At 42.7% G+C, this 17,739-nt stretch overlaps 2 protein-coding genes across 3 annotated transcripts in view; one reads left to right on the forward strand and one right to left on the reverse strand.

The window, feature by feature from the left end:
- The first annotated feature begins 1,847 nt into the window (after window positions 1-1,847).
- Window positions 1,848-5,012, forward strand: FHL1 (four and a half LIM domains 1). 2 transcript variants are annotated; one of them, XM_008949536.1, is made up of 5 exons: window positions 1,848-2,047; window positions 2,730-2,907; window positions 3,360-3,529; window positions 3,881-4,067; window positions 4,827-5,012. In XM_008949536.1, the coding sequence occupies exons 1-5, from the start codon at window positions 1,892-1,894 to the stop codon at window positions 4,979-4,981; spliced, it is 846 nt and encodes a 281-aa protein (XP_008947784.1). In that variant the 5' UTR covers window positions 1,848-1,891; the 3' UTR covers window positions 4,982-5,012. The 2 variants fall into 2 exon arrangements, with proteins under 2 accessions (XP_008947784.1, XP_008947783.1); XM_008949535.1 differs by having other exon boundaries at window positions 4,824-4,981.
- A 3,866-nt stretch (window positions 5,013-8,878) lies between these two features.
- Window positions 8,879-17,739, reverse strand: part of MAP7D3 (MAP7 domain containing 3) — a gene marked incomplete at its 5' end in the record, with an annotated part of 29,686 nt that continues 20,825 nt past the window's right edge. Inside the window, 8 exon segments of the mRNA XM_008949537.1 lie at window positions 8,879-9,188; window positions 10,350-10,365; window positions 10,368-10,547; window positions 10,982-11,075; window positions 11,712-11,765; window positions 12,003-12,107; window positions 13,237-13,417; window positions 14,516-14,651. Coding sequence (XP_008947785.1) covers window positions 8,879-9,188; window positions 10,350-10,365; window positions 10,368-10,547; window positions 10,982-11,075; window positions 11,712-11,765; window positions 12,003-12,107; window positions 13,237-13,417; window positions 14,516-14,651 — 1,076 coding nt within the window.

The raw sequence follows: 17,739 nt of genomic DNA on the forward strand, positions 1-17,739 counted from the left end.
TTGGGTGTCCCCGGGGTTCCTTCCCAGCCACAGCGATTCTATGAGGAGGGAAGGCTGGGGAGGGACCCTGCTCCACACCAGCAGTGGTGCTCCCAGAGCAAGTGAACTTTGCTGCACTGTGCTCACAGCAGGTTGGACCTCAGGAGGCTGAGATGCATGTTTTTGGTGCTTGGCTAGATCTCATCCTGCCTCTCTGGAGGCAAAAAGTCTAGTATTTGTAGCTTGGATGGCTATTAAGGGAACTGCAAATATTTGTTTTACAAACGCTTTGCTGTATTGGGTTTGTGTGGCAAGGTTTTGGTAGTAGGGAGGCTACAGGGATGGCTTCTGTCAGAAGCTGCTAGAAGCTTCCCCTGTGTCCAGTAGAGCCAATGCCAGCTGGCTGCAAGGCAGACCTGCTGCTGGCCAAGGCCGAGCCCACCAGTGATGGTGGTAGTGCCTCTGGGATAACTTATTTAAGAGGAAAAACCTGCTGCACAGCTGGGCAACTGTAGCTGGAGACAGGAGTTAAGAATATGTGAAGGTCAGTAAAGGAGGGGAAGGACATGCTCCAGATGCCAGAGCAGAGTCTCCTGCAGCCTGTAGTGAAGACCATGGTGAGACAGGCTGGTCCCCTGCAGCCCATGGAGGGTAACTGTGAAACAGATATCCACCTGCAGTCCATGGAGGGTCCCACACTGGAGCAGGTGGATGCCTGAAGGAGGCGGTGACCCTGTGAAGAGCCCATGCTGCAGCAAGTTCCTGGCAGGACCTGTGGACTCGGTGAGAGAGAGAGGAGTCCACCCTGGAGCAGCCTGGCTGCCAGGACTTGTGACCTTGTGGAGGACCTGTGCTGGAGCAGTTCATTAAGAACAGAAGCCTGTGGGAAGGACTCACCTTGAAGAAGTTCATGGAGGACTGTTTCCTGTCGGTGGGACCCCATGCTGGAACAGAAGAGTATGAGGAGCCCTTCCCCTGAGGAGGAAAGGGCAGCAGAAACATGGGATGAACTGACCAAAAACCCCCACTCCCTGGCCCCCTGTGCCACTGGGAGGGAGGAGGCAGAGAATTCAGGACTAAAGTTAAGCTTGAAAAAAGAGAGGGGTGTGGAGATGTTTTTAAGATTTGGGTTTATTTCTCATTATCCTACTCTGATTTGATTGGTAACAAACTAGTTTCCCCAAGTCAAGTCTGTTCGCCTGTGATGGTAATTGATGAGTGATGTCCTTTATCTTGACTCATGAGCCTTTCATTGCCTTTTCTCTGCCCTGTCCAGCTGAGGAGGTGATAGAGCAGCTCTGGTGGGCACCTGGCCAGGGTCAATCCTTCACAACTGTGCATGTTAACTATAGAGGCAGAATGCTTCCAGGAGGCAGGGTGGCCTCAGCTCTTGGTGAGCTCCAGAGCACAGCCAGCAGTTGGCCCACATGGCCTTACTCTGTAGCCCACACTTTTGTGAGACTTCAGGGTTGTTTTTCTCTCTGCATGCTACACGGCAATTTGTGACCTGTGACATCCAAGCTGGCACCTTTAGCAAGTGCATGAGTTTGTGATTGCTGTGACCAAACACGGGTTGTTTACTGCACCCACCCAGCCTCCTAAGGTTTGCCAGCCTAAACTAGACCCTAAAGACAAAGCTGAGGCACCTGGGAACGGCCAGTGCAGTTGGTAGGGAGCTGTCATGTTTTATAGACCACCGAGGTGCCCGATAGAAAACCTGCCCGAACAGTGCTGGCCTCAAAGCTACTTTCTCTACCAACGAGCCCTGGAGGAGTGACACCACCACGTGCTCGCTGTTGAGCCACCTTCCTGACACTTCCTATTTGCACAGCTGGAGCAGTGACCAGGGCGCCAGTGCTGTAACTTCAGGCTCTTCCCTCCTGCAGGGCCCGGCAGCTACAGCGTGGGCACCATGTCGGAGCGCTTCGACTGCCACTACTGCCGCGACCCGCTGCAGGGCAAGAAGTACGTGCAGAAGGAGGGCCGGCACTGCTGCGTCAAGTGCTTCGACAAGATCTGCGCCAACACCTGCATCGAGTGCAAGAAGCCCATTGGAGCGGACTCCAAGGTGAGTGCTCAGCAGTTAAATGGGTGATGAGGAGAAGGCAAGCGGGTGCTGATAACCCTTCTGTTTGTTTTCCTGGTTCTGGTCTGTTTGGGAGCTGTTGTGTGAAAACAAGCGTTCTCGTGCGTCCTGCGGCTGATGGGCCACGTGCTCCTCCGGCAAAGAGCCGGGGGCTCCGGGGCACTGCAGCAGGGAGGCTCACCAGGGGCTGCTTTTCCACAGGAGCTTGTTTCAGGATCTAGATTCAGCCACAGGAACTGCTGCAAATGCTGGACTGTCCTGATGAGAGTACTGCACAGGACCTGCAGAAAACTCAAATTCTGGGCAAAGCACCCGGGAACCTATCATCACATTTTTTTGTCAGTTTGTCAAACGTTCATTACTTCATGTTTATAGCAACAATAACGTACAGAACCTGACCACCAGCCAAGCCCACTCTTAGAGACCTTCAAATCTCAAATTTGGTGTTTTAAAACATCTGCTCCCTGAAGCTCCGCAATGAATGGGATTATGTCAGTTGCATTCAGGAATGTGATAATGTCCTTCCCTGCACCTCCAACCACTGAATGCCAACGTGGTTACCACTAAAGGATAGGTCCTTTACTGCCAAGGCTGATAACTTGGTTTTAGGGCTGCTCAGCAAGAGAGAAGGGCTCATTGCTCACTCCATTTCTGTTCATTCCAGGAGCTGCATTTCAAGAACCGTTACTGGCATGACAGCTGCTTCCGCTGCTTCAAGTGCTACACGTCCTTGGTCAATGAGCCCTTCATGCTAAGGGAGAACAACAAGGTTTGGTGCAGCAACTGCACTGCTGCCGAGGACGCACCCAGGTGTAAGGGCTGCTTCAAGCCCATTATCGCAGGTACTGGTGCCAGTAACACGGGTACGACTGCACAATGCTGCTCTAGGGCAAAGCCCTGGTGGTTTATCAAGCTGAGAAGCTGCAGTTAGGGGTATGGGCAGCATAATGCTGGAGCGCCACAAAATGGGGCTGACCTTGCCCTCACCTGTCCATTTTAGTCAAATGCTGATAGACTGCTCTGCAGTTAACCCTCACGGGCAGATCACCTTAGCAGTTAGTCACCATTTCTACCAAAAGCATTGCTCTGCAAGTCAAGCTTCTATTCTTATACAGGCTCAGGCACCTATAACAAATATTTTAAGAAAATCCAGAAAGCGGTAGCTAAAGTGAGATACAGGAATTAACAGCCCCTTGGGCATAGGTATGGACAGGTCTTGCCTTACATTGCACAGGGTGAGGAGTTTGTCACAAGCCTGGAATACCACGTAACAAGTTATCTCTGTCTGTTGTAGGAGACCAAAATGTTGAGTATAAGAAGATGGTCTGGCACAAGGACTGTTTCACTTGCAGCCAGTGCAAGCAAGTGATTGGATCCGGGAGCTTCTTCCCCAAGGGTGATGACTTCTACTGTGTTTCCTGCCATGAGCATAAGTTTGCCAAGACCTGTGCTAAATGCAAGAACGTAAGTCCTTCCACTTTGAAACGGCAGCTACCAGAACTAGCCCTCGTGTGTCCTTTGGAAGATAGGAGCGTACACCAGCAGACAGATCAGGCTGAATCTGTACCAATACATACGTTCTTTCCTTGAGATACTGCTGCCAGCAGCTGGTGGTATCAGAGTGTGAGAGCTCCTGGTTCTTGCACATCACAGTATCTGAGCAGGGGCTGTAGTTATCTGATGGAAACTCTGCTGAAACCAACTGTGTGCTGGCACAAAAAACCTTCAAGATATCATCTCCAGGCCCTCCTACCCTACATCACTCCTCTTCCTCTCTACCAGTTCTAAACCACATCTCTGCTCTTTGCCTTGTAGCCCATCACTTCTGGAGGCCTCACGTACCAGGAACAGCCGTGGCATTCAGAGTGTTTCATTTGTTCTAACTGCAAGAAGCAACTGGGTGGGAAGCGCTTCACAGCTGTAGAAGATCAGTTTTACTGTGTTGACTGCTACAAGGAGTGTGTTGCCAAGAAGTGTGCTGGCTGCAAGAATCCCATTACAGGTATGTTAGATTAAATGCAGCTTGAGGGCAGTGGGTGCTTGGTCAGAACAGCAATCCCCAAAGACATGCAGCTCAGAGGCTGCTCACACCAGGAGCAGGTCTAGTATCCCAAGCCCAAACCCAGCAATTTACACGTGACCTAAATATAAGCCACATACTCTTGCTGAATGGAGTCTGAGTTAGCAACTGAGCTCTTCACCCTTTGCACATCTCAAATTTACTTCCTTCCAGACTTCCCCTACTAGAACTGTTCCTGCCTGTATTTTAGTCTGGGAACCTTAAGTCTAAAAAGAGCAGTGTTTATTGCCCCACAGTGACATCTGCTTTGCTTGTGATGTATTTCACATTTATCAGTTACTGGATTACAAAGCTCAGCCATGAAATAAGGGCACTAATGTCCCATGAGACTTGCATCCCATTCTGCATTTTAGAGCAGGGATCCGAGCCTGTAACAACCAGGGAGTGTGTTTAGTCCAACCTGTCCTTGCTCTACATCTTGATCTTTCCTTCAGCTTGACTGTTTCCTGGAAAAAAGATCCAAGGGAAAAAGCTTTGTGCAGAGACAAGCCACACAATCCCCAGAGCAGCTTACAATGGGTTTCAGTTGCAATTTTGGCTAGTGTTTTAGGCACACAAACATGGTCTGCAAGACTACAGGAGCACAGGAGGCAGTAGGAATGGGCTTTGCTGGTTGATGGGCTACCCCAGCCAAGGGCAAAGCTACTATCGCCGTCCTATAATTGTTTTCTCTCCTAGCAGGATTTGGAAGAGGAACCAGTGTGGTTAACTACGAGGAGGAGTCCTGGCATGATTACTGTTTCAAATGCACCAAGTGTGCCCGTCCTCTGGCCAACAAGCGCTTTGTTTGCCATAACGGAAAAATTTACTGTGCTGAGTGTCCCAAACGACTGTAAGGAGCAGACAGCAACTGCTGTAAAATGGATTTTAAAGCCCTGCTTTCCAAAACAGTCCTGGTAAAAGAGCAGGTTTTTGCATGCTCAGAATTTTAACTTTTTCCATTTTAGTACAAAAGCTAAAGTAGTCTCAATATACTGGGTTTGACTTCTGAAGCTCCTGCAGTTTGAAAGCATGTAGCATTACAAAAACCTAATCTCATTTCCAAGTAACTTTTAGTGTAAAGGCTTGAAATGTGTTAGATTTAACATTAGAGACCCTCATACTACATCATCTGTGTGTGGCTTCAACTAAACCCAAGCTAGTTTTAAACTTGTCTGGTATACATTGAAGCTTGGCACTTAGCTGAAGTGGGTTTGACAAGGCTCACATCTCAAACAGAGAGGCAAAGATTGCACCCAGGGTCAAGAGATCCATTATTCTGCTTTCACAAGTACAGGCACATCACACCATTAATAGCAGCTCAATAACCAACTCCTTAGCTTACCCTACCACACCAAACAGCAGCACGTGTATGGAATGGCTTTGTCTTACATAGAACAATGTTTTGGCAGTATGACTCAGCTTTAATTAAGTTTCCATAAACTTGTTTTAGTCTTGATTTCTGCATGGTTTGCCCAAAGGTTTTGCTCAGCAGCTTTTTTTACATCAATTGTTTAAATGAAGCTGTCTATATACACTTATTAATCCATTAACAAGTAGTAAATCTTTCAACTACGACAAAATCCACATGCATTTAGAAGTGCCTTAAAAATAGCTCAGACAACAATGGCTCTCCTATCACATCAGTGTATGTTTTATGATCTAATAAAAGTGAGACTAGTGCCTGCTTGAGTCCTACGGTCTGGAAAACTTTTTTCATTTTGCCATCTTACATAATTGACACCTCTTATGGCTGAGCTACTGCAACCAAGCCTCAGACATTGATACTGGCAAAGCAGAGTCAGCTGTTCTGCCATAGCACCCTTACATGTCTGAGGACCACAGCAACAATTTCCGTAAACAAAGTAATTTTTTTAATATATAATTGACACTAGACCATCTGCCAAGAACAGCTTGTGTGAAAAAGCCCTTTGGAGAGCATATGTACAACCACTGTCCCTACACCCATCTACTACTATCCTTCAGCATCCTAAATGTTGGTTTAAGGGTTGATTTTGGTTTGTTTTCCCCTACAGTAGTGAAGTAACAGAAATACTCCTGAACTGGATGCTACTTCAGGCATTCCCTTTTGTTCACAAGCACCTACCAGAAACAAACAACCCTTGCAAGAAAACCAAAATGCATCTTGCTGTGTTCTTGATGGTCACTGCTCCACTGTGGCCACAGAGCACTGCTGGGCTCACCATTAGAACATAAAGGTGTTGATGATACAAGTAGAAGGGAAAGGCTTACAGTGAGAAGCAAGTTAAAGAATTCAACAGTTATGAACATGTCATCTGCATGTACAAACACAGCAAGATCTGAAGGCGCTAGTACATGTATCTTCCCAGTCACACAGGTGCAATCACCAAAGAAGCTACTAGTTTTGGGACTCTGGGGAGTGGGGCAGTTAGAGCAGTACCAGAGGGCATCTTGAGGCAGGTCAGCATGGCAAGGGGTTGGAGATTCCTAGTAAGGCAATGTTTAGCATTACAGAAATAAAGCGTTGTTCAACTGCAAAGTTTATTTAACAGTGTGCACATATTTACACAGAGCTGTAACAGACCATTCAACAAACAATATCAGCACAGAAAAAAAAAAATACTGGCATCTTTTTTTGTTAGAATGATTGTCTCTGCCAGAACCAAAGAGCTATCATACAAAAATACATTTTTCCTTTTACCTAAGGCACTGCTCTAAAGACTATACTAAAGTCTGCACTATGACAGACATACCTGGGCACACGACGTTTCTGTAATACATTAGTGCATATGCTGGAAAATGTTCTGATGTTTGCCAATAGATTAAAATATTAGTGATGGTACAACACTGCATTTTGAAACTGCCAATAGTTTCACATTAGAAAATAAGGAATTTTTCTTCTCCCTTCAAAATGGCAGACAGTAAGTTTTGCATTTTTAAATAGCACATGAACCAAGAAGTAACAGCATTGTTCTAGACAATGACAAAGGGAGTTCAGCTTTAACACACTCAATGAATCTTATTTCATCAAGTGCTATTTTAGGAATATGCAAAATCTGGCCAGTAGCTAAGTGGGGAGCCTCCAGTGGCACACTGCTGCACATAACACTGATATGAATAAAACTCAACAGATTCAGATTACTGTAAAGTCTGTAAAAGGGAAACAAGTGATATTTGAACAAGGAAATCTTATCTAGGAATTAGCTAAATGAATGGACAAGGAACATCAGCACAATAGTTTCCCTGAAATGTTTCAAGGTGCAAGTCAGAAGTTTGTCATCGCTCCTCCCTTGGTGATTTTTGGTTTGGTTTTTTTTTTTTTTTTTTCAAACTTGAAGGTGGATAAAGGTAAACAAGCAGTTTTTCAAAACAAGGCCTTCGGTACTTGATAAAACACTGGATTACTGAAGTGCAATCAGATTATCTCCAGGTCTCTAGTGTTCACAGTTCTGTCCAAAGAGCAAAGAGAAGAAAAGCTGTAACCACCGTAACTGTGCGTGTGTCACGTACGTCTATCGCCACTGTCAGAGCCTACATCCAAGGAGTGAGCACAGAACCACTCCCTCGCCTGCGGCCCAAGATCAGCACAGCAGCGTTTGTCTATATATGAATATTAGTTTTCAAAGTTATGTACATAATTCTTAAACCAGATTGCATTATCAAGTTCAAAACCAAAAGGCAACACTTTCTTCATTTTAAAGTTAATGGTTTTGATCAGAACCAGATGTGAGCAGCAGCATCACATTAAATGCATCTACTTCCACGGCCCAGTTAGCTGTGGCCTCAGGGAATGTCTCAGTAAGGCTGTGCCCGTGGGACTAAAATTCACAAGACGCAGAGTGACAGAGGAGACTCAGGAAACAGTTCAGTCTAGAAAAGTGCTACACTTTAATCAAAAAAAGTGCTACACATCACTTAAAGAAAACGTGGACACCAAGTCTTGTTTTTTCTGCTACGGTTCATTTCAACTGTTCACACAGTCATTATCTCACGGAGAGAGATCTCCTGCTGTGAGTGTGTTCGTTTGGGGTTTAGCTCCAACACCGGAGAAGTTTAATCTTACAGAAACTAGATAACTGAAGCCTCTGGCACACTGTGCTGTACTGCATCAGGGTCTGACTTCTCAAGTATGGGCGGCTTCAATGCAACCCTGCTTTTTTCAGAAAATTCAGAGTATTGTGTGTGCAGCTTTATTACTCCTCCCAGAATGTAACACAACCATCTGTGGAATTTAAGGTTGGTGCTATCCCCCTCAGTGAGGTGAAAGCCTATTCCACAGTAAGTAGAGAGGACAGCTAATACCTTGCAGAGCCTGAAGAGACCTTCTAAGACCATGCAGGCCAGCATCAAACAGTTACAGAACACGCTTAGGAGTGGAAAGGTCTTGTCGGTAGAGTTACATCAGACACCTTCTAAACTGTTAGTATCTTCAAAAGTAACATGTGCCATTTAAAACACCTTAGAAGAAGCCCAAGAATACAACAGATGGGCTTGAGTGCTACTAGGAGATACACGAGCTTCACAGGGGCTCAGCTGTGTCTTTGGAAGAGCCTTAATGTTGGGCCTTAGCTGCAGTCTAGAGCATGTCCCTAAAAAGGCATCAGCTGGTGACTCCTTTTGACAGAATGCACGATACAAGCACTACAGAAAGAGCTTTCCCTCCAGTCTATGCATTGGAAAAAGTGCCCTGAAAATATGAAGCTGAAGTTAAGGCAAGGAGAGTAAAATGCAAGGAAGGTAATTACCTAGCCAGAGGAAGAGAGATAGGGAAATCAGCTTGGATTACCTTATGAAGCATCTATAGGTTTGGTCAATGAATTCACTGCACCATCTTCCTCAAAAGCCAGCTTGGGACTAGAAGATATTGTAGCAGCATCATTCAAGTTTTGATTACAGTTACCAGCAGAGATGCTGTCTGAACTCAGTTTGGTTGACTTGGAATGTACTCCAACATCAATAAACTCCTCAAAAGTCCACGAACCAGCTTTTCCATTAAGGTTCTGAGTAAGTCCAACTGTATGATCAGCTTCATTAACATCCAACTTCACTGAGTCATCAATAACTATTTCTTTTGCAGGATGGCTAGGAAAAAAAAGAAAGTATACTTGTATTACAGTTTGTGTGTTTAACCTTTAGACTGATTACAGGCCAGCCAATTAGCAGTTGGCATACTTTACAAAGCACTGAATATCCTGGAGAGCATTCTCAAATGTGCTCCTACAGCTGCCACACAGGATCTCCCCTCCAAGAGCCAACTGGGAAGAAGGACTCACCAACACAGAGCCACTTTTACTGTACTAACAGCTGTAAGGTAAGGTCTAGCTCCAGAAATTTGATGTAAGAAAGCAAGAAGTTTAAAGCCCTGCACCATTAAACCCCTGTTTTAGTAGTGTGCATTTTTCCTTTTTTCTCTAGTTAAGACTTTTTCAACACAAACCTAAGCCTCAGAAAGCTAGCAATATTTAAAACAGATTCAAAATCTAAACCCAGAGAAGTTTAACTGATCACAGAGTGATGAATTTTCATTCATTCTTAAGAAAGAAATTAAAATGTCTTTATATTTCATCACTGGAGAAGTGAAATTAATTTATCATCACTTTAAAAAGTTCACAATGTCATTTCTAAAACATTAGCATTTAGACGAGAAAATGGAACAAGGATCAGAGAAGAGATTTTTCCAGTAGTATATGGAAATGTTTTATGTTCAAAAAGATAAAATTTCAAATACTAAAAAAAAATTCCCATTAATGGGAAGCTTTTATGTTGTATCTAGAGTTTCAGTGCAACTACTGGAACTGTTCTAGAGCTTTCTGTAGGTTACTGTTCCTTTTCAGTGCTGTTCCACTCCCTCTTGTTTAATATGTTTTGTTAATGAAAAGAACTACCAGCCATTTCAAGGAGAAAAGGTTTTCAAGGGAAAAAGGTCTCAAGCCAACAATGTTCTTTCTAGGTAACAATAGCCACATTGCTGGCTCTACATCTCACTTCTTAGCAAGGCCAGTACTGTTAACGTGGTGCCATCTACACAAACAATTATCCTGAACTAACTGCCTCTGTGAAGCAGTAAACTGACAGCAGGCACACACCACACACCCAGAGCAAGCCAGAGAAATACCACAAAGCCAGCGGGGGGCAATATTTGAGGCAACACTACATACAGCACTACATTTAATTTAAGCACAGAGATTTCTTGTGCAATTGACAACTGCTCTGAGAGTGAAGCAGCCACCTGCACAGACTCACCTGGAATCCTTTAATCAGTAACAAGTGGAGACCCCTCATCGCTTTTCAAATCACCTCCATTCATAAACACTTCACTGGCCTTCGACACTGACAGATCTTGTTCCTCAGATTCTGTAGAAATCAAGCTATGTGCAGCCTCTGAACAACCCTCTGCCTCCCCCTTGGCTTCCTGGGGTAAGTCAATGCCATTTAGCTTTCCTGAAAGTAGAGGGGAAAAAAAAAAACAACAAAAAAACAAAACAGAAAGGAAAAAAGATAAGAGCTTCAGGAACTGAACTGCTATTCTAAATGAATAAAATACAAGTCCTTTCCTGGCCCAAACTCGAGGCACTTGGCTTCAATATACTAATTTCTCTATAGACATGCTGTCTATAACAATATGAAATTTCCATCTTTATGCTTGTAAAATGAAAGCATGCTGCCCACATTTCTCTCTCAAATCATCCCAGCTACTGCCTGTGGTATGGAACAGGCAACGATCTACTCTCTGTCCAAGCAGAAAACCTTTCTGCCTTTTCTGGGACTTGCACCTCAGACCAACACAATGCTACTACGTGTGACCTCTGTAGCAGTGCTTAAACATCACTCACACACCGACCGCCACTTAAACCTGACTCACTGAGTTTCTTTACCTGGCTGATCAGTCTTCTCAAGACTCAACTCTTCCTCCTCTTCAATATCCTCTCCCTCCATAGCCTCAGAGACAGACCTCCCTTCATTCTGCAACTGAAGAACCAGAGTGTTATTTGTTATTCAGCCACAGCCTGTGAAGGGAAGTGTGGGACCCACTTCCATCTCCTACCTGGGAACTATTCCCGAGTTCCTTTTCCCCTCATTTCTCCAGGGTGTGTGCTAAATACTGATTTTCAGCTACATGAAGACTTGTGTCTTTGAATGTTCAGAGAAGAAAAACTACTCAATATAATGTGCATAGCTTACTACAAAACTCAGGTTCACTACATAAACAAAAATACATTCAGTTTACTGAGGCAATCCAAGGGACATCCGAGATTTACTTTAAGCAAGCAGAGGAAGTCAGGAATTTAAGTTTTCTGGGAAAAATAGCCTCGGCAGGATGCATAGTTTAAGAAAAAAAAACCAAAACCCCACTTTTTAACTATACTGCAAGCAGTAACACCAGATCGTATTGTTTCAATACATCTTGAACAAAAATGCATCAAAGACTTTTGGTCAGAACAAGCAAAGCAGAACATGTGCAATGGGGAAACTACTGAAAATTGTTCTGGTGCACCAAAACTTTGCACTTCATGTGGAAGCCAGTTTGTGTAAGGGTAACAGGACAGGAGGCAAAGCCTTCTCTGGGAAGGGCCTATTCTGTCATCATACAGATCCAACGAGTACCTTGGATTCGTTTTGATCCGATTTTCGTGTTCTTTTCATTATTTCTTCAATTCTCTGTTAAAACAAGGAAGATATTTGCAGTAATATACAGAGCTTCATATTTCAGCATTCTGGTTTAAATTGCCACTAATTATATTTTCTTATTTCATAAATTTACTACTTTTTTCACTGTTTTTAAAGCTCACAAGCCAGACTTGGCTTTTTTTAAAAGATCACATTACTATTTAAATGCATTCGTTCAGTTTAATACCTCAACCCCTGGGAAACTTCTATGCTTCCAAAAGAGCATACCTTTTTTCTTTCAAGCCTTTCCTGCATATTTTGCTGCATAATTCTCTCTCTTTCCAGTCGCTGTCTTTCAGCCTCTTCTTGAGCTTTTGCTTCAGCTTCTTCTCTCTGAAAATAAAACAAAAAGACGAGGGCACTGAGCGCACATCTCATTCCCAAGAGTCAAAAGCAAAGCTGTAACAGACTCTGGTTCAACACAGAACATGAGAGCATTTAATATTGCCATATATTGCAGCTAAATGCCAATTACCCAGCTACTGACATGACATATATATTACTATGACATTCAGAAACTGATCTGAAAAGAAAAATGATGTGCGTGGCTATACTGTGATTATGCAAATGTTCTGGATGGTGTTGAGCCACTTGGGGTTTAAACTATACTTCAGGCTGAAGATCTGTCTAGGAAGGGTATTGATAAAATAACAAGATAGCAATTCAACCCGAACAATGACAAAGTTCACTCAAAAAACTTGGCAGTCAGGTATTACTATCAAAATGCTTGGTGCTGAACACCTTCTGTTTCTTCCACACTGGAAAGATCTTTTCCAAGATGAATGGAAAGAAGACAGAAGCATAGTTAACACTTGGAATAATTGTTATAAACAAGCTTTTGAAGAAATGCTCAGACACATGTCAATGCTATCCATAAGATACAGCTCTTCAAACACAAGTGACTTCAGTGTAAAAACTGTTTAAACTTTCAACTAAATCTTATTTAAAGAAAGCCCACTTTCAGCAAAATAGCTCCTTTCAGTCAGAAGGATGCCTTTGTAAAGGTACACAGATGTTAGCTGTAGAAAACTATTTAGCAACTGGAAAAGCAAACTTGAGGACACTACCAATGTCTCTTTTAAAGGCGTCAGAGCAAGCCAGATGACTTTCCAGACAGACCACTTCCTTATAATCTGTACCCGTAAGCTTGTAAAGTGGGCTTAGAACAAATATTTTACATAGGCAAGATAGCATCCCAGATGGCTAAAAAAAAAAATTCTGCTTCTGCCCCACACCTGAGTTTGTCAAATATTAGAAGGAAAAAAAAATAAATCACAGACTAGGGCAAGGAAGGGACTTCAAGACTTTCTCAAATCTATCTTGGACTGGATAAACTCTGCTTTACAGAACTCCTGCCAGATTTGTCAAAAACAGTGTGTGAAAGAAAATCAAAGACAACCCCCTTGAAAACATGTCAGCAGCTTGTATGAGGAACACAGTTGGAGCCCACAGATAAGCAGACCTGGTGTTGAAGCTCTGCAAGCTTTTCCTGCTCTTCTTGTTCTCGGCGGATCCTTTCCTCTTCAGCTTGTCTTTGTTGTTCCTCATAAGCCAGCCTCTTTTCTTCCTCCTGCTTGCGGAGCTCCTCCTCACGCTGTGCCCTCTCCTCAACTGCTCTCTTGGCTATTTCTTCTTCTCTGATTCTAGTGTTTCCAAGATACAGATTACCCATCAGATATTTATTTCTTTAAAAACGCGCATGTGCGTGAGACAGACTAGGAAAGCAGCAAAGTTCTACGTTACCCAACCACAGAATAACTGTGTAAAGATACCTTCTGGTGTGGATTTAAAAATGTCACCATCCAGACCGACCAAAGGAAAAAGGAGAGTAACTTGGAAGAATCCATGCATGAGTACATGAATATTCTTTGCTGATCAATTCAAAGTCAAGGCAGGTTGTTCCAATAGTGGAATATTTGAATGAGAACTGAGCTAAGTGACAACTATTTAATAAAACTACCTGCAATCATGACATGAATGAAACTTACAATCACTGTCAAATGGAAATTTAGTTTGATTTTCTAAAAGGCTGTTTCTTCTATAGTCCAAATTCCTGATATACTGGAGGTGTGTGCTGTCAAACCATGCAGACATACACAACAGATCTGATGACATCCTATTTCTGACAAAACATCTGTAGCAGGCTATATGCAAGATTATGACATCTTTATACCCATGAGCAGAAAACAGACAAAATGTTCCATAACATCCACAGAAGCAGAGACATATGACCCTTGATATGGAATAAAGTTAGGCAGCACAAAGTGAAGAATTTATTTTTAACAACTTCTGTGCAGTGAACCAAATATACACTCATTTATGACTTTAAATTACTTGGCTGCAACATTTCTGACCCAGAAATCTCACCAATGTGAGATTTAATGTACCATCACTGCCCGAGTTCAAAGGCAAGGTCAGCAGAGAAAGAGGTTGACTACTTCCAAACAGAAGTGGTACAAAATGCACATTCTAGTTTTGAAATAAAAGCACCAGTGGTGGCTGGAAGGAAAAAGCAATGATTTGCAGAGGGACCATGCACTACATATATACTGAGATATAGGTTAATGTTATACACAGCAATCTGTCCCATCTCAAATGGTGCTACTGCCTGTCTCTGCTTCAGGAACTGAAGGATTAAGAACCTGTAAATCTTAATGCTTAAGAAACACAAACAGCAGAAGTGTCCACTCCAACCATGCCTCACCACTGGGAGCATCCTTTTCATTCTCCTGAATTATTACCTTTCCTCCTCCTGTCTCTGAATTCTTTCTTGGTCTTCACGCTCTCTCTGCTCCCGTGCCAGACGTCGTTTCTCTGCCAAGATTTTAGCAGCTTCTTCAGCTGTGGTGGTCCCTGCTACTGTTTTGCTAGCTGATTCTGCAAAGGTTAAAAGAAATTGCTATTAAAGCTCCAGTAATTTAAAATTGAGACAGACATTCCCACTGTGAGAGGAGATTTCTCTCTTGGCTGACCCACCATCTTTTTGCCTGGTGCTCGTGACTGGGTGAATACATCCAGTATCTAAAGGCCCACAACGGGGAGTCTAAAGAGATGCAGCGACACAGAATCTTGCTGACATTGAAATAATATCTCATTTCAACTACACTGATTCTGCCATATTCCAGATGATAAAGATATTCTCCAATTACCATAGTACTTAAAAACTTATTTCTAAAAAAATATTTATTCTGTAACACTTAAAAATAAAAAAACCCACTGCTTTAGGAAATACACTTAACTGCCTTCTAATAAAAGCAAACGTGATCCTAAAGAGGAAATATTTTTTTCTTTTATTTCTCTTGTTGTATAACAATAACATTCATTCCTTCATATTTATGGGGTATCTTAGGGTGCAAATAATCACTATATTATCTGCCCCTGAAGGTACATACTAATGACTTCAGTAAAAAAATATTTCTACACTTTTTAGCAACAAATAAATGTCCAGTTTTCATGAAGATCAAAACAGCTCCAACCACCAGGTTAGTATGCATTTGTACGGTCCTACAGTTGATGTTTCTTCATGTCCTGCCTGGTGTTATGGTCAGAGACATAAACTATATAGTGTACATTTTATATCTATTAATATAAATTACAATTAACATTAGGAAAAGGCACCCAGCTGCGTTCAATATATATTGAAATAACTGATTTTTAGCAGTTATTTCCATTCTCTAGAACTATTACTGTTTGAATATGGCTAAACATCTGATCCTCTGAACAGTCAGACGAATAGCTCTGAATGTCAGTAGGGCAGCAGCAGTGTCATAGCTGAGGACCTGCCTTTCTTCTCGTTAATATTTCACACGTCAGCAGACACATGTTTAACTTTTATAAAGCCTTCAAGTCACAGTAGTTTTGATGCACAACGACATCAGAGCTTCATCAGTTATTTTGTTCCTGACCTGAAGACAAATCACTGCAGTGACAATGCCATCATTAAGAACTTTAATATCTGGAAAGCTGCTTAAGCCCCATGGACACGTAATCACTACCTGCTGCTGGGCATAATTACACAGTACACCCACGGCAGCTCTTGCAGTCCTAGGCCAAGTATTCCAGAAACACAGAGTGCAGACACAGAGAATTATATAAAATTTAGATTTATCCAACACTGAAAAAGAAGCACCTCCCAGGACATGCATTGCTTCCAGTTTGGGCAAAAACGCAGTCATGTGGGTCCAAACAAGAATCAGTCATTTCGCTTCCAAATTCAAACTCAGTCAAAAGGAGTTTTCCTCCTCCTCCTCCCTGAGCAGGAAAGATCAGTCCTTTGCAGTTACAAGAACCACCAGCAGGATCCGCCTACTCGGGGCTTGCATGTACTAAGTGTTTTTCTTACTATATTCGGAAACTTTTTTTTTTTTAAATTTAAAGAAAAGGTGGGAGATAGCCAGTATAAGAAATCAAAAAGCATCTCTCCTCTACCGCTTGAGCATCTTGCCAGTTCAGACTAGTCACTTCTTATATATAGCAGAAGCCATCTTCTATCGAGTACTTGCACAGCACCCAACACAGAAGTGCTCTTTTAACACTACTGCAATTTCAGTCTTATAAAAATTGGTTGACATTTAAAGTCAAGTTTAGACTACTCCCCCCTTGCCCCCCAAAACTGTGCCTACATAAGGGAACCTAATCCTCAGCAAGAACCCCAAAGGTTTTAGGCTTTTAGGTTACAGGCTTTAGGGTTATAGCATGACGATGACAGCTTGAAATGTTAAGAGTATCTCTAGTATAGAGAACAGTAGAAGAAAATTAGTAATAACTCAAAACACCACAGATATGGAAACAGCAGGGGGCATAAAAACAAAAAAGAGGGTAGGAGATGTCAAATCTATGGGGAATCTTCCCATTGCACTTTCACTTTTGAAGTTTCACTGATGTTTTCCATGTGGTTACTTCAATAGCTTCCATCTCCATGCACCCTTTGTACAGTCTGTTTCCACAGGGTAGCACATGGGACTCTCCAACATGATTGCTAACATGCGTTAAAGATTCTTCCAGCATTTTATACTCAGCTCCATTGTCCCCCTACTCCCACTGTCAGTCTTTTATCAAGGGACCTTTTTGTGATGGAAGGTCAAAGAGGGAAATGGGCAAGAGAAATGTCTCGGAACAATTGTAAAATGCATCTACAGCACTGACTGTTGGCCTAACTTAGAATTCTAAGTGATTCAAGAGCAAGGGGACACTTTGAAGATACTTGCAGCCATTAGGAATACAGACTGCCTTTAGGCAGTTCCTCTTCAGCAGTATTTGGTTGCCAATTGAGTAGCAAGGATGCAGAAGATCTGTAGCTTGTGAAGAGATGGAAGTTGAATGTCTTTCCTTTTCTCCCATTAATCTGCAATTCTTTTTTAGAACACAGAGAAGAATATTACACAGATCTGCTATGTGAGAAGCTGGTGTCAGTTCCTTACCAGACTGTTATTTTCCAGTTTGACAGCAAGAACACAGCTTGGGTTGTAGTATTAGTTGGATGGAGGGAGGATTCCAACACGTTTCAAGACAAGTTATTTATTCACAATTAATCTAGGAATCATATTCCAAAGCCTTCACCACTCAGGCAGGAAGATGTGAGGCTCCATGATAGTTTATTACCTATCATCACGCATAAAGTGAGAGCTCATGAAGGAGCACTTCTTATGCTTTAAGTTGAAGCAAGCCTTTTAACTCTCAGAGAAGCTGTGAAAGGCTGCTGCCAGAAATGACAACTGCTCCAAGTCACTGAAAAATAGAAAGTGTTTTACTGCAGAACAGTATATTTTAGCAGGAAGACACAAAAAATAAGACAAAAACTTGATTTCTGTCTGTCAGGCAATCAAGTTTAGTTTGAAGGAGAAGGGATGATACAGAGAAACAAGTACACAAAGCTGAAATTAGGTGGAACCTACAAGACCTAGAGATGGATTTGCCACATGCCATTTATTGCTGCACTTTGACTTCAGAAGGTGTCTGGAATATG

Source organism: Merops nubicus, unplaced genomic scaffold (genome assembly GCF_000691845.1).
Source record: "Merops nubicus isolate BGI_N331 unplaced genomic scaffold, ASM69184v1 scaffold19441, whole genome shotgun sequence".
In the NCBI taxonomy this organism is placed as follows: domain Eukaryota; kingdom Metazoa; phylum Chordata; class Aves; order Coraciiformes; family Meropidae; genus Merops; species Merops nubicus.